Source organism: Mustelus asterias, unplaced genomic scaffold (genome assembly GCF_964213995.1).
Source record: "Mustelus asterias unplaced genomic scaffold, sMusAst1.hap1.1 HAP1_SCAFFOLD_1097, whole genome shotgun sequence".
NCBI lineage: Eukaryota > Metazoa > Chordata > Chondrichthyes > Carcharhiniformes > Triakidae > Mustelus > Mustelus asterias.
In genome coordinates this window covers 102,674-125,566 of record NW_027591042.1, presented here as the reverse complement: position 1 = coordinate 125,566, position 22,893 = coordinate 102,674, and the positions used below count along the sequence as shown (strand labels likewise).

The 22,893-nt window shown below is 47.5% G+C and overlaps 1 protein-coding gene across 1 annotated transcript in view; it reads right to left on the bottom strand.

Moving 5' to 3' along the window:
• Positions 1 to 17,842: 17,842 nt before the first annotated feature.
• The window catches only part of cct7 (chaperonin containing TCP1, subunit 7 (eta)), a 35,731-nt gene continuing 30,680 nt past the window's right edge, over positions 17,843 to 22,893 (bottom strand). Inside the window, exons 10-12 of the mRNA XM_078205936.1 lie at positions 22,545 to 22,677; positions 21,462 to 21,668; positions 17,843 to 18,345 (exon numbers count right to left, since the gene is read on the bottom strand). Coding sequence (XP_078062062.1) covers positions 18,121 to 18,345; positions 21,462 to 21,668; positions 22,545 to 22,677 — 565 coding nt within the window. The 3' untranslated portion in view covers positions 17,843 to 18,120. The remainder of the gene's footprint in view (positions 18,346 to 21,461; positions 21,669 to 22,544; positions 22,678 to 22,893) is intronic.

The following is a 22,893-nucleotide window of genomic DNA, read 5'->3' as shown; positions in this document are numbered from 1 at the left end:
CTATCTCTCTCTCTGTTATCGTGTCTCTATCTCTCTCTCTGTTATCGTGTCTCTATCTCTCTCTCTGTTATCGTGTCTCTATCTCTCTCTCTCTGTTATCGTGTCTCTATCTCTCTCTCTGTTATCGTTGTCTCTATCTCTCTCTCTGTTATCGTGTCTCTATCTCTCTCTCTCTGTTATCGTGTCTCTATCTCTCTCTCTGTTATCGTGTCTCTATCTCTCTCTCTCTGTTATCGTGTCTCTATCTCTCTCTCTCTGTTATCGTGTCTCTATCTCTCTCTCTGTTATCGTGTCTCTATCTCTCTCCTCTGTTATCGTGTCTCTATCTTCTCTCTGTTATCGTGTCTCTATCTCTCTCTCTGTTATCGTGTCTCTATCTCTCTCTCTCTGTTATCGTGTCTCTATCTCTCTCTGTTATCGTGTCTCTATCTCTCTCTCTGTTATCGTGTCTCTATCTCTCTCTTCTGTTATCGTGTCTCTATCTCTCTCTCTGTTATCGTGTCTCTATCTCTCTCTCTGTTATCGTGTCTCTATCTCTCTCTCTGTTATCGTGTCTCTATCTCTCTCTCTGTTATCGTGTCTCTATCTCTCTCTCTCTGTTATCATGTCTCTATCTCTCTCTCTCTGTTATCGTGTCTCTATCTCTCTCTCTGTTATCGTGTCTCTATCTCTCTCTGTTATCGTGTCACTATCTCTCTCTCTCTGTTATCGTGTCTCTATCTCTCTCTCTCTGTTATCGCGTCTCTATCTCTCTCTGTTATCGTGTATCTATCGCTCTCTCTGTTATCGTGTCTCTATCTCTCTCTCTCTGTTATCGTGTCTCTATCTCTCTCTCCGTTATCGTGTCTCTATCTCTCTCTCTCTGTTATCGTGTCTCTCTCTCTCTCTCTGTTATCGTGTGTCTATCTCTCTCTCTGTTATCGTGTCTCTATCTCTCTCTCTCTGTTATCGTGTCTCTATCTCTCTCTCTGTTATCGTGTCTCTATCTCTCTCTCTGTTATCGTGTCTCTGTCTCTCTCTCTCTGTTATCGTGTCTCTATCTCTCTCTCTCTGTTATCGTGTCTCTATCTCTCTCTCTGTTATCGTGTCTCTATCTCTCTCTCTCTGTTATCGTGTCTCTATCTCTCTCTCTGTTATCGTGTCTCTATCTCTCTCTCTGTTATCGTGTCTCTATCTCTCTCTCTCTGTTATCGTGTCTCTATCTCTCTCTCTGTTATCGTGTCTCTATCTCTCTCTCTGTTATCGTGTCTCTATCTCTCTCTCTGTTATCGTGTCTCTATCTCTCTCTCTGTTATCGTGTCTCTGTCTCTCTCTCTCTGTTATCGTGTCTCTATCTCTCTCTCTGTTATCGTGTCTCTATCTCTCTCTCTGTTATCGTGTCTCTATCTCTCTCTCTGTTATCGTGTCTCTATCTCTCTCTCTCTGTTATCGTGTCTCTCTCTCTCTCTCTGTTATCGTGTCTCTATCTCTCTCTCTGTGTTATCGTGACTCTATCTCTCTCTCTGTTATCGTGTCTCTATCTCTCTCTCTCTGTTATCGTGTCTCTATCTCTCTCTCTGTTATCGTGTCTCTATCTCTCTCTGTTTTCGTGTCTCTATCTCTCTCTCTCTGTTAACGTGTCTCTATCTCTCTCTCTCTGTTATCGTGTCTCTGTCTCTCTCTCTCTGTTATCGTGTCTCTATCTCTCTCTCTCTGTTATCGTGTCTCTATCTCTCTCTCTGTTATCGTGTCTCTATCTCTCTCTCTGTTATCGTGTCTCTATCTCTCTCTCTCTGTTATCGTGTCTCTATCTCTCTCTCTGTTATCGTGTCTCTATCTCTCTCTCTCTGTTATCGTGTCTCTATCTCTCTCTCTGTTATCGTGTCTCTATCTCTCTCTCTGTTATCGTGTCTCTATCTCTCTCTCTCTGTTATCGTGTCTCTATCTCTCTCTCTGTTATCGTGTCTCTATCTCTCTCTCTGTTATCGTGTCTCTATCTCTCTCTCTGTTATCGTGTCTCTATCTCTCTCTCTGTTATCGTGTCTCTATCTCTCTCTCTCTGTTATCGTGTCTCTATCTCTCTCTGTTATCGTGTCTCTATCTCTCTCTCTGTTATCGTGTCTCTATCTCTCTCTCTCTGTTATCGTGTCTCTATCTCTCTCTCTGTTATCGTGTCTCTATCTCTCTCTGTTATCGTGTCTCTATCTCTCTCTCTGTTATCGTGTCTCTATCTCTCTCTCTGTTATCGTGTCTCTATCTCTCTCTCTCTGTTATCATGTCTCTATCTCTCTCTCTCTGTTATCGTGTCTCTATCTCTCTCTCTGTTATCGTGTCTCTATCTCTCTCTGTTATCGTGTCACTATCTCTCTCTCTCTGTTATCGTGTCTCTATCTCTCTCTCTCTGTTATCGCGTCTCTATCTCTCTCTGTTATCGTGTATCTATCGCTCTCTCTGTTATCGTGTCTCTATCTCTCTCTCTCTGTTATCGTGTCTCTATCTCTCTCTCCGTTATCGTGTCTCTATCTCTCTCTCTCTGTTATCGTGTCTCTCTCTCTCTCTCTGTTATCGTGTGTCTATCTCTCTCTCTGTTATCGTGTCTCTATCTCTCTCTCTCTGTTATCGTGTCTCTATCTCTCTCTCTGTTATCGTGTCTCTATCTCTCTCTCTGTTATCGTGTCTCTGTCTCTCTCTCTCTGTTATCGTGTCTCTATCTCTCTCTCTCTGTTATCGTGTCTCTATCTCTCTCTCTGTTATCGTGTCTCTATCTCTCTCTCTCTGTTATCGTGTCTCTATCTCTCTCTCTGTTATCGTGTCTCTATCTCTCTCTCTGTTATCGTGTCTCTATCTCTCTCTCTCTCTGTTATCGTGTCTCTATCTCTCTCTCTGTTATCGTGTCTCTATCTCTCTCTCTGTTATCGTGTCTCTATCTCTCTCTCTGTTATCGTGTCTCTATCTCTCTCTCTGTTATCGTGTCTCTGTCTCTCTCTCTCTGTTATCGTGTCTCTATCTCTCTCTCTGTTATCGTGTCTCTATCTCTCTCTCTGTTATCGTGTCTCTATCTCTCTCTCTGTTATCGTGTCTCTATCTCTCTCTCTCTGTTATCGTGTCTCTATCTCTCTCTCTGTTATCGTGTCTCTATCTCTCTCTCTGTTATCGTGTCTCTCTCTCTCCCTCTGTTATCGTGTCTCTATCTCTCTCTCTGTTATCGTGTCTCTATCTCTCTCTCTGTTATCGTGTCTCTATCTCTCCCTCTGTTATCGTGTCTCTCTCTCTCTCTCTGTTATCGTGTCTCTATCTCTCTCTCTGTTATCGTGTCTCTATCTCTCTCTCTGTTATCGTGTCTCTATCTCTCTCCCTCTGTTATCGTGTCTCTATCTCTCTCTCTCTGTTATCGTGTCTCTATCTCTCTCTCTCTGTTATCGTGTCTCTCTCTCTCTGTTATCGTGTCTCTGTCTCTCTCTCTGTTATCGTTTCTCTATCTCTCTCTCTTATCGTGTCTCTATCTCTCCCTCTGTTATCGTGTCTCTATCTCTCTCTCTGTTATCGTGTCTCTATCTCTCTCTCTGTTATCGTGTCTCTATCTCTCCCTCTGTTATCGTGTCTCTCTCTCTCTCTGTTATCGTGTCTCTATCTCTCTGTTATCGTGTCTCTATCTCTCTCTCTGTTATCGTGTCTCTATCTCTCTCTCTGTTATCGTGTCTCTATCTCTCTCTGTTACCGTGTCTCTATCTCTCTCTCTGTTATCGTGTCTCTATCTCTCTCTCTGTTATCTTGTCTCTATCTCTCTCTCTCTGTTATCGTGTCTCTATCTCTCTCTCTCTGTTATCGTGTCTCTGTCTCTCTCTCTGTTATCGTTTCTCTATCTCTCTCTCTTATCGTGTCTCTATCTCTCTCTCTCTGTTATCGTGTCTCTATCTCTCTCTCTCTGTTATCGTGTCTCTATTTCTCTCTCTGTTATCGTTTCTCTATCTCTCTCTCTTTTCGTGTCTCTATCTCTCTCTCTGTTATCGTGTCTCTCTCTCTCTCTGTTATCGTGTCTCTATCTCTCTCTCTCTGTTATCGTGTCTCTATCTCTCTCTCTCTGTTATCGTGTCTCTATCTCTCTCTCTGTTATCGTGTCTCTATCTCTCTCTCTGTTATCGTGTCTCTATCTCTCTCTCTGTTATCGTGTCTCTCTCTCTCTCTCTCTGTTATCGTGTCTCTCTCTCTCTCTCTGTTATCGTGTCTCTATCTCTCTCTCTCTGTTATCGTGTCTCTATCTCTCTCTCTCTGTTATCGTGTCTCTATCTCTCTCTCTGTTATCGTGTCTCTATCTCTCTCTCTCTGTTATCGTGTCTCTATCTCTCTCTCTCTGTTATCGTGTCTCTCTTTCTTTCTCTCTCTGTGAACAGTCAGATTTTGCGGTTTCCATTGGCACCAATGCCATAGATTGAAAAAGGGAATCACGGTGGCACAATTGTTAGCACTGCTGCCTCCAAGTGCCTGGGACCTGGGTTCAATTCCCACCTCGGTCACTGTCTGTGTAGAGTTTGCACATTCTCCCTGTGTCTGCTTGGGTTAAAAAGCAGACTTTCAAAGGCAATAATCTCAGAATTGCCCCGAGTATAATAGGCAATATGTACAGAAATAGGAAGATAGAAAGAATGAACAAGTGGTTGGAGAGATGTTGTGGGCGTGTCACCTTTAGATTCCTGACACATTGGGAGACGTTCTGTGGCAGCTGGAACCAATATGAGGCAGCTTAGCCGAGTCAGAACCGGGGTGAGATTAAACTCGCTGGAAGGGGGAATGGGAACCAGAGGGGGAATTCAGATTGGAAACAAATAAATCTGGTCATGGTCGCTGAGTAAAATTAGAAGGCAAGTGGATGCAAATACCAGCATTGAATGGGGTCAGAAACAGAAAATCCTTTGAGAAACAAAATTAAACCACTCTATCTGAATAGAACCAGCATTCATCACAAGGTAGATGAATTCATGTCACAGATAGAAGTAAAGAGGTGTGATCTAAATGCCATTATAGGGACATGGCTGCATGGTGACCAAGACTGGGAACTGAATGTTTAAGGGCATTCAGCATTTAGAAAGGATGGGCACATAGGAAAAGGTGGTGGAGCAGCTCTGTTAATAGTGGAGCAGTACCTTGGTGAGAGAGGACGTTAGATGGAAGATTGAGATGTAAGATCTGTTTGGATGGAGCAGGAGCAGCAAAGTCAGAGCTGGTATTGGTCACCAAGTAGTGGTGGTTATGTCGGGCATGGAATCAGCCAGAAAATTCAAGGTGCTTGTAACAATTACAGTAATTATGGTTGGGCTTCAATCTACATTTAGATCGGGGCAACCTATTGAGCACTAATGACATGAAGGACACATTCTGGGAATGTGTGCAAGGTGGTTTCAAGAAACTTTATTAAAATTCATTCTGGGGATGTGGGCATTGCTGGCTAGGACAACATTTATTGCCATCCCTAGCTGAGGTGCTGGTACACCCTCACTGCTGTTAGGGAGGGAATTCCAGGATTTTGACCCAGTGACAGTGAAGGAACGCTGATATATTTCCAAGTCAGGGCAAATGGTGGCTGAATCCTGGCGAACATCACTTCCCACATGGCTTCAGTCCAAGCAATGTCCGCGTGTCCCATTTGTTGGCTGTCCGTTAACTCACTGGGACTGAGTTCTTTAACTGCGTCTGCTGTGGGACTTCCCATCAATCGCCTTCTCCACCATCCCTGCTGCATTCACCCTTTCTTCTCAGTAGTAACCTCTTCAGATTAAACTCTGTTCATTTTGTTAAAACAAGGTTTAACAAATTTATGTTGCCTCTCTTTGTCTCACCCTTTCAGTTTTAAATACTCGCTCATTTTATTCTGAATGGATTTTAAGGAACGTATCTTGAATTTGTGAAATGGGTGCAGCCTGCTTGACATCTTGCCTCCATTTAGAAACATAGAAACTAGAAGCAGGAGGAGGCCATTCGGCCCTTCGAGCCTGCTCCGCCATTCATTTTGATCATGGCTGATCATAAAATTCAATATCCTGATCCCCCCTTCCTCCCATATCGAAGAACAAAGAAAGAACAAAGAAAGTTACAGCACGGGTACAGGCCTTTCGGCCCTCCAAGCCTGCGCCGATCATGATGCCTGCCTAAACTAAAACCGTATGCACTTACGGAGTCCGTATCCTTCCATTCCCATCCTATTCATGTATTTGTCTAGTTGCCCCTTAAATTGCCGCTATCGTACCTGCTCCCACCACCTCCCTGGGATCCCTTGATCTCTTTAGCCCCAAGAGTTATATCTAATTTCTTCTTGAAATCAGACGTTTTGACCTCAACTACTTTCTGTGGGAGTGAATTCCACACATTCACCACCCTCTGGGTGAAGAAATTTCTCCTCACCTCAGTTCCAAAAGGTTTACCTCTTATCCTCAAACTATGACCCCTAGTTTTGGACTCCCCCACCATAGATGGTGATGGCTAGCACGAGGGGACATAGCTTTAAATTGAGGGGTGAGAGATATAGGACAGATGTTAGAGGTAGGTTCTTTACTCAGAGAGTAGTAAGGGCGTGGAATGCCCTGCCTGCAGCAGTAGTGGACTCGTCAACATTAAGAGCATTCAAATGATTATTGGATAAACATATGGATGATATTGGAATAGTGTAGATTAGAGGGGCTTTGGACAGGAACAGGCCCTTCGGCCCTCCAAGTCTGCACTGACCAAGCTGCCCGACTGAACTAAAACCCCCTACCCTTCCAGGGACCATATCCCTCTATTCCCATCCTACTCATGTATTTGTCAAGATACCCCTTAAAAGTCACTACCGTATCTGCTTCCACTACCTCCCCCGGCAACGAGTTCCAGGCACCCACCACCCTCTGTGTAAAAAATACACCTCCTTTAAACTTTGTCCCTCGTACCTTAAACCTATGCCCCCTAGTAATTGACTCTTCCACCCTGGGAAAAAGCTTCTGCTATCTACTCTGTCCATGCCTCTCATAATCTTGTAGACTTCTATCATGTCGCCCCTCAACCTCTGTCGTTCCAGTGAGAATAAACCAAGTTTCTCCAACCTCTCCTCATAGCTAATGCCCTCCATACCAGGCAACATCCTGGTAAATCTTTTCTGTACCGTCTCTAAAGCCTCCACATCCTCCATAAACTAGGATTCTTTTTACTGGAAAGACAGAGGCTGATTAAGGTCCACAAGATTATGAGAGGCACAGACAGGCTGGATAGTCAGAGGCTTTTTTCCAGGATGGAAATGTCAATTACAAGGGGGAACAGGTTCAAGGTGAGAGGGGGAAAGTTTAAGGGAGATGTGCAGAGGAGGTTTTTCACGCAGAGAGTGGTGGGTGCCTGGAACGCACTGCCAGAGGAGGTGGTGGAAGCAGCACATTAGCAAGCTTTAAGAGGCATCTGGATGGGTGCATGAATCGGGAGGGAATAGAGAGATACGGACTGAGTAAGGGCAGAAGGTTTTGTTTTTGGTCTAGTTAAGTCATCATGATCGGAACAGTCTTGGAGGGCCGGAGGGCCTGTTCCTGTGCTGTACTGTTCTTTGTTTCTAGTGATCTTTCTGTAATTTCCCCAGTTTAAACTATCTTCTCACTTTCAGTGTGCCTTTTAGCATTTTACAGAAGAAAGAATTGTGTCTGTGCTAGATTTCAGAATGTCCCAGTCGTCCTTTCACCATTGCACCCACTCCATCTCTGCTGGCTGAGTGAACCAGCATTCCCAATGGGATGCTTCAGTCCCAGAGAGAGAACAAGAATTAATTCAGACAGGATTCCTGTTTCCCATCCACTTTTCAGTGACCTGGCTGGATGATGGTAAAGAGCTGAGTAATGATACCACAACCCCCTCACCCCCGCCGCCCCCGCCCCCCCCCCCCCCCCCCCCCCCACAGCCGAATAGCTCACTGCCCACTGAGTGTTTAGCCTCACTCGATATGAAAGACTAGCATGTACAAACCGCCTGACCATATCATAAGTCTTTCCACAGACTTTCACCAGCTGATTTACACTGGTTACCAGTCAACCCTTGTATATAAAAACTCCCTCGCTGGCCTTACCCCTCTCTATCCTTGTGACCTCCTCCAGCCCTACAACTCTGTGTTCCTCCCAATTCTCCTCTCTTATTCATCCCCAATTTTAATTCTTCCAAGACCGCAAGAGGTGGTGAATTTCGCATCACGCAAACCAGCCTCCCATCCATTGACTCTGTCTACACTTCCCACTGCCTCAGAAAAGCAGCCAGCATAATTAAGGACCCCACACTTTCATTCTCTCTTCCACCTTCTTCCGTTGGGAAAAAGATGCAAAAGTCTGAGGTCACGTACCAACCGACTCAAGAACAGCTTCTTCCCTGCTGCTGTCAGGCTTTTGAATGGACCTACCTCGCATGAAGTTGATCTTTCTCTACACCCTAGCTATGACTGTAACACCATATTCTGCACCCTCTCCTTTCCTTCTCTATGAACAGTATGCTTTGTCTATAAAGCGCGCAAGAAACAATACTTTTCACTGTATGTTAATACATGTGACAATAATAAATCAAATCAAATCAGATCTTTGAAACAAACAAAGAAACAAAGAAAAATACAGCACAGGAACAGGCCCTTCGGCCCTCCAAGTCCGTGCCGCTCCCTGGTCCAAACTAGACCATTCTTTTGTATCCCTCCATTCCCACTCCGTTCATATGGCTGTCTAGATAAGTCTTAAACTTTCCCAGTGTGTCCGCCTCCACCACCTTGCCTGGCAGCGCATTCCAGGCCCCCACCACCCTCTGTGTAAAATATGTCCTTCTGATATCTGTGTTAAACCTCCCCCCCTTCACCTTGAACCTATGACCCCTCGTGAACGTCACCACCGACCTGGGGAAAAGCTTCCCACCGTTCACCCTATCTATGCCTTTCATAATTTTATACATCTCTATTAAGTCTCCCCTCATCCTCCGTCTTTCCAGGGAGAACAACCCCAGTTTACCCAATCTCTCCTCATAACTAAGCCCCTCCATACCAGGCAACATCCTGGTAAACCTTCTCTGAACTCTCTCCAAAGCCTCCACGTCCTTCTGGTAGTGTGGCGACCAGAACTGGGCGCAGTATTCCAAATGTGGCCGAACCAACGTTCTATACATCTGCAACATCAGACCCCAACTTTTATACTCTATGCTCCGTCCTATAAAGGCAAGCATGCCATATGCCTTCTTCACCACCTTCTCCACCTGTGACGTCACCTTCAAGGATCTGTGGACTTGCACACCCAGGTCCCTCTGCGTATCTACACCCTTTATGGTTCTGCCATTTATCGTATAGCTCCTCCCTACATTATTTCTACCAAAATGGTGGCCTTTCCTCCAGCTGTCCGAGCTCTGAATCCTCTCCCTGAATCTCTCCAGCTTTCCAAACTTGTTTTTCTCGTTGCAGGCATTTCTAAAACTCTGATTAAGTTTTTGGTCATTTGCCCTCCTGAATGCTGAAGTGATGCTTCAATGTGAAGCATCTTGAAACATTTTACATTGAAGGTGCTACAGAAATACAAGTTGTTGTTGTTGAGGTGCTGGAGGCCACTGGTTCTTGACTGAGTTTAGTACCCCAGGAAGGGCTGCAGAAGAGCGAGACAAATGCCTAAAGAACGGCACATTTATTTAAATAAATCTCCAGGTCTGCTTTAGAAACATAGAAACAGAAAAACAACAGCACAAACAGGCCCTTCGGCCCACAAGTTGTGCCGAACATATCCCAACCTTCTAGACCTACCTATAACCCTCCATCCTATTACGCTCCATGTACTCATCCAGGAGTCTCTTAAAAGACCCTATTGAGTTCACCTCCACCACCACTGACGGCAGCCGATTCCACTCGCCCACCACCCTCTGTGTGAAAAACTTACCCCTAACATCTCCCCTGTACCTACCCCCCAGCACCTTAAACCTGTGTCCTCTCGTAGCAGACATTTCCACCCTGGGAAAAAGCCTCTGAGAGTCCACCCGATCTATGCCTCTCAACATCTTATACACCTCTATTAGGTCTCCTCTCATCCTTCGTCTCTCCAAGGAGAAAAGGCCGAGCTCCCTCAGCCTATCCTCATAAGGCATGCCACTCAATCCAGGCAACATCCTTGTAAATCTCCTCTGCACCCTTTCAATCTTTTCCACATCCTTCCCATAGTGAGGCGACCAGAACTGAGCACAGTACTCCAAGTGGGGTCTGACGAGGGTCTTATATAGCTGCATCATTATCCCCGGACTCCTAGACTCAATCCCTCGATTGATAAAGGCCAGCACAACATATGCCTTCTTAACCACCTCCTCCACCTGCGGGGCCGATTTCAGAGTCCTATGGACCCGGACCCCAAGGTCCTTCTGATCCTCTACCGTACTAAGAGTCTTTCCCTTTATATTGTACTCCTTCATCCCATTTGACCTACCAAAATGGACCACGACGCATTTATCTGGGTTGAAGTCCATCTGCCACTTCTCCGCCCAGTCTTGCATCCTATCTATGTCCCTCTGTAACTTCTGACATCCCTCCAGACTATCCACAACCCCACCAACCTTCGTGTCGTCGGCAAACTTACCAACCCATCCCTCCGCTTCCTCATCTAGGTCATTTATGAAAATGACAAACAGCAAGGGTCCCAGAACAGATCTCTGGGGCACACCACTGGTGACCGACCTCCATTTAGAAAAAGACCCATCTATACCCACTCTCTGCCTCCTTTGGGCAAGCCAGTTCTGGATCCACCGGGCAGCAGCCCCTTGGATCCCATGCCCTCTCACTTTTTCTCGAAGCCTTGCATGGGGGACCTTATCGAACGCCTTGCTAAAATCCATATAAACCACATCTACCGCCTTCCCTTCGTCAATGTGTTTAGTCACATTTTCGAAGAACTCCACCAGGCTCGTAAGCACGATCTGCCCTTGACAAAGCCATGCTGAGTATTCTTGAGCATACTAAACCTCTCTAAATGCTCATATATCCTGTCCCTCAGGATCTTCTCCATCAGTTTACCAACCACTGAGGTTAGACTCACCGGTCGGTAATTACCTGGGCTATCCCTATTCCCCTTCTTGAAAATAGGAACCACATCCGCAATCCTCCAATCCTCCGGCAACTCTCCCGTCTCCATCGACGATGCAAAGATCATCGCCAGAGGCTCTGCAATCTCTTCCCTCGCCTCCCACAGTAACCTGGGGTACATCCCATCCGGACCCGGTGACTTACCTATCTTGATGCCATTCAAAGATTCCAACACACCCTCTTTGTTAAAGTCCACATACTCAATCTTTTCAGTCCACCGCAAGCCTGCAGTACATCCACCCAGGTCCTTCTCGTCTGTGAAAACCGAGGCAAAATACTCATTGAGCACCTCTGCCATTTCTACTGGTTCCGTACAGACTTTCCCGCCTTCACCTTTTATGGGCCCTATTCCGTCACGTCTCATCCTTTTACTCTTCACATATTTATAGAACGCCTTCGGGTTCTCCTTAATCCTACCTGCCAGGGCCTTCTCATGACCCCTTCTGGCTCTCCTAATTTCCTTCTTTAGTCCCTTCCTACAAGCCGTATACTCTTCTAAATCCCTATCTTCGCCAAGCTCTCTGAGCCTTTTGTACACTTTCCTTTTCTTCTCGACTAGGTCCCGCACAGCTTTCGTGCACCACGGTTCCTTTAACCTACCAACACCTCCCTGTCTGCTCGGAACGTTGTCCTGTCGAACTCTAGACAGACATTCCTTGAAAAACTGCCATCTCTCTTCAGTACATTTCCCCGAAAATACCTCCTTCCAATTTACTCCTCTAATTTGCTGTCTAATGTCTTCATATTTCCCCTTACTCCATATAAACGCTTTCCTAGCTTGCCTGATCCTCTCTTTTTCCAATGCAAGCCTAAAGGAGATAGAGTTATGATCGCTATCCCCAAGATGCTCTCCCACCGAGAGATCTGACACCTGTCCAGGCTCATTGGTCAGTATCAGATCAAGTACAGCCTCTCCTCTTGTAGACTTGTCCACATGCTGTGTCAGGAAACCCTCCTGAACACACCTAACGAACTCTTCCCCATCCAATCCCCTTACCCTCGGGATATTCCAATTTATGTTTGGGAAATTAAAGTCTCCCATCACAACAACTCTGCTATTACTGCATCTCTCCAGGATCTGTTTCCCTATCTGCTCCTCCACCTCCCTGTTACTATTGGGTGGCCTATAGAAAACTCCCAGCAAAGTGACTGGCCCCTTCCCACTCTGAACTTCCACCCACAGAGACTCGGTGGACAATCCCTCCACAGCATACACCTTCTCTACAGCTGTGACACTATCCCTGAACAGCAGTGCCACTCCACCCCCTCTCTTGCCTCCCTCCCTGTCCTTCCTGAAACATCTGAATCCCGGCACCTGGAGTATCCAGTCCTGTCCCTGAGACATCCAAGTCTCAGATGAATGAATTTCTTCACCTTCCTGCTGTGTTTCAATGGCGCCATCTAGTGGCCTAATCCCTGCATAGCAAATCAGTTCCATTCAACTCCAGGATTGGAGATACTTCATCGCTTAAATTTTAATAACGACCTCGCCACCGCATTAACAAAGATCCAGACTGAAATAATCATGCACAAGCACAAAGACACTGTGGGGAGACATCTCCACCTTAAGGCTGTTAACCAGTGTCTTACCTCATTCAGCAAACTCTATTTGGCCAACTCAGAATGAACTAAGATATTTCATAATTAACTGAGTACAGGAGAATTACATCACCCCAGTGAATCCTACACACCCTAAGGATCTGAGGTCGGCAGCACTCCCCAGCAAGGCCTTACAACCCCATAGAATTCCTACAGTGCAGAAGGAGGCCCTTTGGCCCATCAAATCTGTGCCGACTCTCCGAAAGCATCTTACACAGGACTACCAACACCCCCCCTCCCCCTCCCCAGCCCTGTGCATTTGCCATGGCTAATCCCCCTAAGCTACATATCTTGGTAAACTAAGGGGCAATTTAGCATGGCCAATGCACCTAACCCGCACGTCTTTCAGACTGTGGGAGGAAACCGGAGCACCCGGAGGAAACCCACGCAGATACAGGGAGAATGAGCAGACTTCACACAGACAGTGACCCGAGGCTGGAATTGAACCCGGGTCCCCGGCGCTGTGAGGCAGCCGTGCTGACCACTGCGCCACCGTGCCGCCCAAAGGGAGTTTGTCCAGGCTGCTTTCTTGCATTTTGAAATTTCTGCCTGCACATCTCAAAAACCAACTCATGCACACTAAGAATAGCTTTCTTTACTACATCAATGTCTACAGATGTCTCTTCCAACAATGGTGCATACACTTCATTCGCTCTAACTACCTGTCTACTTTGTAAAAGCATTGTCCAAATTTCTCTTGGCCATTTCACCTCTTCAAGAACGCTTCCACATCCATTTCCTCAAATTTTGGAAGAGCTTGTATAAATGTAGACATTCCCTCATCAGATTCATGCCTAGTCATGTCCTTCCTCAGTCTGCTCTGGTTTCTCTGCTTTTACTTCCCCCACTTTAAGCTGAAATGCTCTTTTTTTCCATTTCCCTTTCTGCCATTGCTAACTTCTCCATTTCCAATTCCCTCTGAAAACCTCTCTCTCTCTATCCCTTTCTTTTTGCTTTTCAAATTTCTTCAGTTCTACTTATTTCACTTTATATTTTTCCATTATTTCTAATTCTTTTGTCATTGAATTTTAGCTAATTCCATTTCTTCACTCTTTAAAGAAATTGGTCTATCTGATGAATGCAATTTTAAATGTTTTGCTATGCTTTCAGTAATGTCAGTTTCCATATCACTGCAGGCAATCCAAATTTATCTGACCCTTGCTTACTTTTTGTAAACCAGTCAACGTTACCTCCCCATCTTTAGGAAAGTCTTAGCAATTTCCAAATCCATTTTGCATTCTAACCCGTACGATATACCTCACAGTAACTCCAATTCTTTTTGTCCTGTACCTCAGTAACTCTTTCTTAAGAATTCACAGTTCCCACCATTTAACATAAATCCCATACCAAGTTTTACTAATCAGCATCCAGTAATTTGCTTTTCATGTTTTAAAATAGCCCAACAAATTACTGGTAGGGCAGCATGGTGGCGCAGTGGTTAGCACTGCTGCCTCACAGCACCAGGAACCCAAGTTCAATTCGCAGCTTGGGTCAGTCTGTGCGGAGTCTGCACGTTCTCCCCGTGTCTGCATGGGTTTCCTCCGAGTGCTCCGGTTTCCTCCTGCAGTCCGAAAGACATGCTGGTTAGCCGCATTGGCCATGCTAAATTCTCCCTCAGTGTATCCGAACAGGCGCCAGAGTGTGGCGACTAGGGGATTTTCACAGTAACTTCATTGCACTGTTAATGTAAGCCTATTTGTGACAATAAACTTTAAACACACTCAGACCATCACACACACATCCCATATCTCGCACACACACCCATATCACACACCACATATCTCACATACACACCCCATTTCACACACACATACCATCACATACACATCCCATTTCACACACATCTCACACACCCTTATCTCAAACACCATCATACACACCCCAAAACCCACACACACATATCACACACACCCTACATCTCACACCGCATATCTCATACAAATACCATCATAAACACCCCCCCCATATTACACACCCTTATCTCACACACATACCATCACATACACCCCATATCATACACAAACACATTTCTCACACACACCAACACACAAACACACCACGGCCGGAATTCTCTGGCCATTCATGCCAGCGGGATTCTCTCGTCCTGCCAACAGCACACCCCCTCCCGCAGGTTTCCCAGCAGTGTGGGGTGACATCAATGGGAATTCCCATTGACAGCAGCGGGACCAGAGAATCCCGCCGCTAGCAAACAACGCACCACCTCCCGCTGGCGGGAAACACACAGCTGGGAGGCTGGAAAATCTCGTCCCGCATCTCTCTCTCTCTCTCTCACACATCCTGTCACAAAAATACTCTTCATACAAATATACTCCATAAGCAATGCATTGGATTCTCATTTGGCCCGGATTGTATATTAATGGAGCATGCTAAATAATGTGCTAATTACATATTAATGGAAGAGTTGAAGATGGCTGGGCTGAGAATGCTTCCCTGAAGACTTCCTCTGAAAATAGCCTCAGGCTGTGAGGGCCACAGGCATTTCCTTGCGTGTGGCAGCTATGAGCCCAGCCACTACTGAGGCTTCTTGTTGACACAATCAAGTTCAATGCTTCCATTCCTGTCTGACACTGGGTGACGGATAAAGTATTTGGCCAGCTTATATTTATTGCTGCTTTTCTGTGAACATATTGGGGTAAACTTCCACATTGTCAGATAGATGCAGTATTGTTGCTGGGCTTCCAACAGCTTCCAAATATTCAGCATTACAGCAAGATTGTTAGCAGAGACCACACAGTGTACAGCCGCTTCGTGGTTATATCATTGGATTAATATCCCAGAGACACGAGTTTAGCTCCACCCTGGCAGCTAGGGAACTGAAGTTCAGTTTATATAGTAATATATACACATGGAAACAGTAACGGTGATGGGGAAGCGATGGCCAAGTGGTATTATCGCTCGACGATTAATCCAGAAATTCAGCTAATGTTCTGGGGACCTGAATTCGAATCCCGCCACAGCAGATGGTGGAATTTGAATTCAATAATATCTGGAATTAAGAATCGAATGATGTCCATGAAACCATTGTCGATTGTTGGAAAAACCCGTCTGGTTCACTAATGTCCTTTAGGAAAGGAAATCTGCCGTCCTTACCTGGTCTGGCCTACATGACTCCAGAGCCACAATGTGGTTGACTCTCAACTGCCCTCCAAGGACATCTAGGGATGGGCAATGAATGCTGGCCCAGCCAGCGACACCCATGTCCCATGAATGAATAAAATGGTGACTGTTCTGATAGCCATGGGGGGTCATCAATAGACCTCCCCCATGGGCCACGTAGAAAATGAGCTCCCCTATTAGAAATCCTAGAAACCCTGCAGTACAGAAAGAGGCCATTCGGCCCACCGAGTCTGCACCGACCACAATCCCACCCAGGCCCTACCCCCATATCCCTACATATTTTGCCCGCTAATCCCTCTAATCTACACATCCCAGGACACTAAGGGGCAATTTTAGCATGGCCAATCAACCTAACCCGCACATCTTTGGACTGTGGGAGGAAACCGGAGCACCCGGAGAAAACCCACACAGACACGAAGAGAATGTGCAAACTCCACACAGTGACCCAAGCCGGGAATCAAACCCAGGTCCCTGGAGCTGTGAAGCAGCAGTGCTAACCACTGTGCTACCGTGCCGCTCTAATAAAGCTATTAGAGGAGGCTCATCCAATAGGGAAGGAGTGGGGCATTCAATCCTAACTGGCTCCTCTCAGGCCGGCAGTCTAAAGACTTGTGGCTGACCTGCACTCCATAGCCTCTGAACAGCATTTCAAACACACTGTGCTTGGTGATGGAAGACTGCCCTTGGTAAGATTGTCCATGAAACTACTGCATTGTCATAAAAACCCATCTGGTTCATTCATGTCCTTTCGGGAAGGAAATCTGCCATGCTTACCTGGTCTGGCCTACACGTGACTCCAGAGCCACAGCAATGTGGTTCATTTTTTAACTGCTCTCCAAATTGGCCTAGCAAGCCACTCAGTGGCGTTCAAGAAAGGATCTCATCACCACCATCTCAAGGGTAGTTCGGGATAGACAATAATGCTGGCTTTGCCAGTAACACCCACAACCTGTGAATGAATATAACTCCATTTTCTGTAACATGGGGTGTGCCAACAGCTCTGGGTTACAATGGAGATGACCTTGGGGAATGTTGACCAAGATCACCCACTCTGTATTTTTGCCCAAAGTAAGTTTGCCGTTGCTTTTTGTAAGTTCATTGAGAAGGTTGGGTGTTCGTGAAGCCACCTCCTGTCCGTTGTCGTTTTTCAGACTCGGCAAAACCCCATATTCCTTGATGTCCAAAAAATTATTCATCATAGCCCTGAATATCCTCAATGACTGATCACCCTAAGCCTCTGTGGGGGCTTTGAGAATTCCAAGGATTGAAAAATATTTGAATGAAAATATTTCTCTTTACCTTGGTCTTAACTGGTTTCAAGACATCTACAGGTATCTGTATCTCTACAAGACATCTACAGGTATCTGTATCTCTACAAGGCATCTACAGGTATCTGTATCTCTACAAGACATCTACAGGTATCTGTATCTCTACAAGGCATCTACAGGTATCTGTATCTCTACAAGGCATCTACAGGTATCTGTATCTCTACAAGGCATCTACAGGTATCTGTATCTCTACAAGGCATCTACAGGTATCTGTATCTCTACAAGACATCTACAGGTATCTGTATCTCTACAAGACATCTACAGGTATCTGTATCTCTACAAGGCATCTACAGGTATCTGTATCTCTACAAGACATCTACAGGTATCTGTATCTCTACAAGGCATCTACAGGTATCTGTATCTCTACAAGACATCTACAGGTATCTGTATCTCTACAAGACATCTACAGGTATCTGTATCTCTACAAGACATCTACAGGTATCTGTATCTCTACAAGACATCTACAGGTATCTGTATCTCTACAAGGCATCTACAGGTATCTGTATCTCTACAAGACATCTACAGGTATCTGTATCTCTACAAGGCATCTACAGAGCACAGGACTGTGTGTAGAAGAGAAAGAAAATGTTGCTAGGAGTATATGAGTGGGATGGGGGTGGGGGCCGGGGGGGGAATGGCCTCTTTCTGTGCTGCAAACGTCAGTCATATAGAAAACAAGGATCTCACGCCACAATAAATGGTCAAAACAACTCACTGCTGCCCATAAACTGGAACTTTATTTCTCACAAGACACATTTTTTTCCAATAAAAATGATGAAAATAATAAATAAAGCCAAATGCAGCTGTTGCTAGGGTGTGAACCTGGAGCTAACCATGTGAGGAAGCCACTTGCAGCTTGTGCACAGCTTGTTGAACAGACCGATGGTGCTGCCTGGACTCTGCAGCTTCATGGGTAGTTACTGCGCACGACAGCTGCAAGGTAAGAGACTGGTGCCAGGTCAGACCAAACAGCAACCCACTCCCCAGGCTGCCTCAGTGGGCATGCGGTCTGCCTCTGCCTCGGCCCTTTGGCACGGCAGATGAATCCACAGTGGAGCGTGGGTTCTTAATGGTCTCATCGACGGACAGGATCAGGCAGGCTGCTTCCGAGGCAGCGGTGAGGGCATTGATTCGCACAATGGCAGGCTCCCACACACAGGCTACAAAATTATCAGCAATGTCTTCATTGTTCACATCAACTCCATACCACACTCCGCCCTGTAAATAGCAGACAGGAGGTTAGAACAGCACCCAGTAAAACATCCCCTTCAGAAATTACATTATTCACTCAGAGCAGCGAATCCTCAGCAAAACATTTCACACATCATTTCCACTTCCATAGGCCAATACACTCCACCATAAATCTCTCTCACCCTGTTCCCCTCTCCCCATCACACACACAACCCAGACCCCCCAGACCCCTGTTCCCCTCTCCCCATCACACACACAACCCAGAGCCCTGTTCCCCACTCCCCATCACACACACAACCCAGAGCCCTGTTCCCCACTCCCCATCACACACACAACCCAGAGTCCTGTTCCCCACTCCCCTTCACACACACAACCCAGAGCCCTGTTCCCCACTCCCCTTCACACACACAACCCAGAGTCCTGTTCCCCACTCCCCTTCACACACACAACCCAGAGCCCTGTTCCCCGCTCCCCCCATCACACACACAACCCAGAGCCCTGTTCCCCACTCCCCTTCACACACACAACCCAGAGCCCTGTTCCCCGCTCCCCATTCCCCTTCACACACACAGCCCAGAGTCCTGTTCCCCGCTCCCCCCATCACACACACAACCCAGAGCCCTGTTCCCCACTCCCCATCACACACACAACCCAGAGTCCTGTTCCCCACTCCCCTTCACACATACAACCCAGAGCCCTGTTCCCCACTCCCCTTCACACACACAACCCAGAGCCCTGTTCCCCACTCCCCTTCACACACACAACCCAGAGCCCTGTTCCCCACTCCCCTTCACACACACAGTCCTGTTCCCCGCTCCCCACTCCCCTTCACACACACAACCCAGAGCCCTGTTCCCCACTCCCCTTCACACACACAGTCCTGTTCCCCGCTCCCCACTCCCCTTCACACACACAACCCAGAGCCCTGTTCCCCACTCCCCTTCACACACACAGCCCAGAGCCCTGTTCCCCGCTCCCCCCATCACACACACAACCCAGAGCCCTGTTCCCCACTCCCCTTCACACACACAGCCCAGAGCCCTGTTCCCCACTCCCCCCATCTCACACAGCCCAGAGCCCTGTTCCCCACTCCCCATCACACACACAGCCCAGAGCCCTGTTCCCCGCTCCCCCCATCTCACGCAGCCCAGAGCCCTGTTCCCCACTCCCCATCACACACACAACCCAGAGCCCTGTTCCCCGCTCCCCCCATCTCACACAGCCCAGAGTCCTGTTCCCCACTCCCCTTCACACACACAGCCCAGAGCCCTGTTCCCCACTCCCCATCACACACACAGCCCAGAGCCCTGTTCCCCGCTCCCCATCACACACAGCCCAGAGCCCTGTTCCCCGCTCCCCTTCACACACACAACCCAGAGCCCTGTTCCCCGCTCCCCCCATCACACACACAGCCCAGAGCCCTGTTCCCCACTCCCCCCATCACACACACAGCCCAGAGCCCTGTTCCCCGCTCCCCCCATCACACACACAACCCAGAGCCCTGTTCCCCGCTCCCCCCATCACACACACAGCCCAGAGCCCTGTTCCCCGCTCCCCATCTCACACACAGCCCAGAGTCCTGTTTCCCGCTCCCCGTCACACACACAGCCCAGAGCCCTGTTCCCCGCTCCCCCCCATCACACACACAGCCCAGAGCCCTGTTCCCCTCTCCCCTTCACACACGCAGCCCAGAGCCCCGTTTCCTGCTCCCCCCATCACACACACAGCCCAGAGTCCTGTTCCCCGCTCCCCATCACACACGCAGCCCAGAGTCCTGTTCCCCGCTCCCCGTCACACACACAGCCCAGAGCCCTGTTCCCCGCTCCCCCCCATCACACACACAGCCCAGAGCCCTGTTCCCCACTCCCCTTCATACACACAGCCCAGAGCCCTGTTCCCCGCTCCCCCCCATCACACACACAGCCCAGAGCCCTGTTCCCCTCTCCCCTTCACACACGCAGCCCAGAGCCCCGTTTCCTGCTCCCCCCATCACACACACAGCCCAGAGTCCTGTTCCCCGCTCCCCATCACACACGCAGCCCAGAGTCCTGTTCCCCGCTCCCCGTCACACACACAGCCCAGAGCCCTGTTCCCCGCTCCCCCCCATCACACACACAGCCCAGAGCCCTGTTCCCCACTCCCCTTCTCACACACAGCCCAGAGCCCCGTTTCCCGCTCCCCCCATCACACACACAGCCGAGAGCCCTGTTCCCTGCTCCGCTCTCCCCATCACACACACATCAATCTCCCAAGAGTTCGGCCCAGAATCCTTCTCCCCAGTTTACCCCTCCCCACCCTAACGCCAGGCCCAGCAATACAGAATCCCACTTTCTTCCAGCCCAGGGAGAGCTCCTCCATCTCAAATGGTTCAGCCCATCAACTTTCAATATTTATTCTAGTCCGATATAGGCCTTATTAATAGAGACACTGGGTACAAGAGTAGGGAGGTCATGTTGAACTTGTGTAAGACGCCAGTTAGGCCTCATCTGGAGTACTGTGTCCAGTTCTGAACACCATTCTTGAGGAAGGTTGCGAAGGCACTGGAGAGAGTGCAGAGAAGATCCACAAAAATAATTCCAAGGATAAAGAACTATGAAGACAGTTTGGAGAGGTTGGCTCTGTTTGCCTTGGAGAAAAGAAGGCTGAGAAGACTTGATAGAGCTATTCACGATCCTCAGGGATATTGCCAGGGTACATAGTGAGAAACTGTTCCCACTCAATAGAGCACCAAGAACTAGGTTCAAAATAACGGCCAAAGTAGAAATAATATGAGGATTTTGTTTAATCCAGAGGTTGGTTGGAGTCTGGAACTTCATGAGGGGGTGGCAGAGGCAGGTTTGATCGAGGTATTCAGAAGGGCATCGGATTGCTATCTGAAAAGGGAGACTGAGCAAGGTTACAGGGAAAAGATAGGAGAATGGGACTAGATAGCATGCCCTTTCAGAGAGCCCTTGCATACTCGATTTGCCAATAAGCCTCCTACTACACGGTAACGATTCTGGGAAAAATTTGGGATAGGTAACAGCCAATCAGCAGGAAATGGCAAGAATCTGTCAGGGACATGCAATGACACTCGAGAGGATTCAGTCAGATTGCAGTAACAGGGCACACCTGGAAAGGGTGGCCAGAGAACCTGTCCTTACCTGAGCATGTTTGGCACGCAGTTTGTTGAGAATGTTCGTGGCGTCAAAGCCAGCATTGTCGCACAGCTGTCGTGGGATCACCTCCAGGGCCTTGGCATACGCCCCAATCAGTAGCTGCTGTTTGCCAGGGATGGTTCTGGAATAATCTCGCAGGTACTTGGAGATTTCCATCTCAATAGCACCTCCTCCAGCAACAACAGAGTCATTCTGCAAATACACAGCAATAAGTGATCAGACACCTGAGCGTCCCAGTGCCAGGCTAAACATTTTGCTCAATCGCTGAAACTCACTACTACACTGTCAAGCAAGGCATGCCAACGGAATAACACAACAAGATGGGCCCACACCTCACCATGGGGGATAGGCTGAACAACGTACGCTGGGGTAATCCAGACAGCTCTGATCACATGGGTCCAAATAATTCCACCACAGCAGCTGGTGGAATTTAAATTAATAAAATCTGGAAGTGAAAGCTAGTCTCAGTGATGGTGATCATGAAACCGACAATTATTGTAAAACCTAATGGGTGGAATCTTCCCATAAACGCACAGGGTGTTGGGTCAGGTGAGAAAACCGGTGTGAAGCTCGCAGGCTGCACAGCCAGATTTACCCTCTGTACTGAATGACATTCTGCGCATTTTAGAAAGGGGGAGCAAGAGACACAGCATCAGGTGGAGGAGCAGGGCCTAAAAACACCAGCAAAGCCAGGATCCAAACAGCGCCCCGATCTCCGAACGTAACTACTTACACGTTCTGCGATCCCACCTTTGCCGCTGTTAACACTCTTCTGCCTCTAATGGTACCATTAGCAGCCCTTTCGTTTTACGTCCACGACATCTTTTGTCAATCTCTCCTGAACTCCAAACTATCACTGACTTTCCGTTTTACCCCGCCAGTATACAACTGATCCTATTTCTCTCTCTCTTCAGCTCTGTAGAAGAGGCCCATGAACACGAAACATTAACTCTTGTTTCTCTCTCCATAGACGCTGCCAGATCTGCTGAGTGTATCCTGCATTTTTATTGCAGGTTTTCAGCATCCGCAGTATTTTGCTTTAAGGTCAGGTTAATTTTATTTCCTCACCTTGATGGCCCGTCGAACGATCATTATTGCATCGTGAAGGGAACGCTCAGTCTCTTCCATAAACTGCTCTGAACCTCCTCGAAGGATGATCGTACAGGTCTTGGCCTTGGGGCACCCAGTGAAGAAGTTGTATCTGGAAAGTGGTACAAAAGAGGTGGTCACAATTCCGTTGCTGGCTCAATGAACAAGAACCGTCACCAGCTGAAAGCTTCAAAACCACCTTTCAGAATGTGAAGGCTGCAGTTGTGAAAGTGAAGAATGCTCAAGCTGGTGAAAGAATAATCAAATTACAGGCGGCTTTGTGCTGTTGGCCCACTGGAAACTAGGCTGAGGCCATTCAGAATATCAA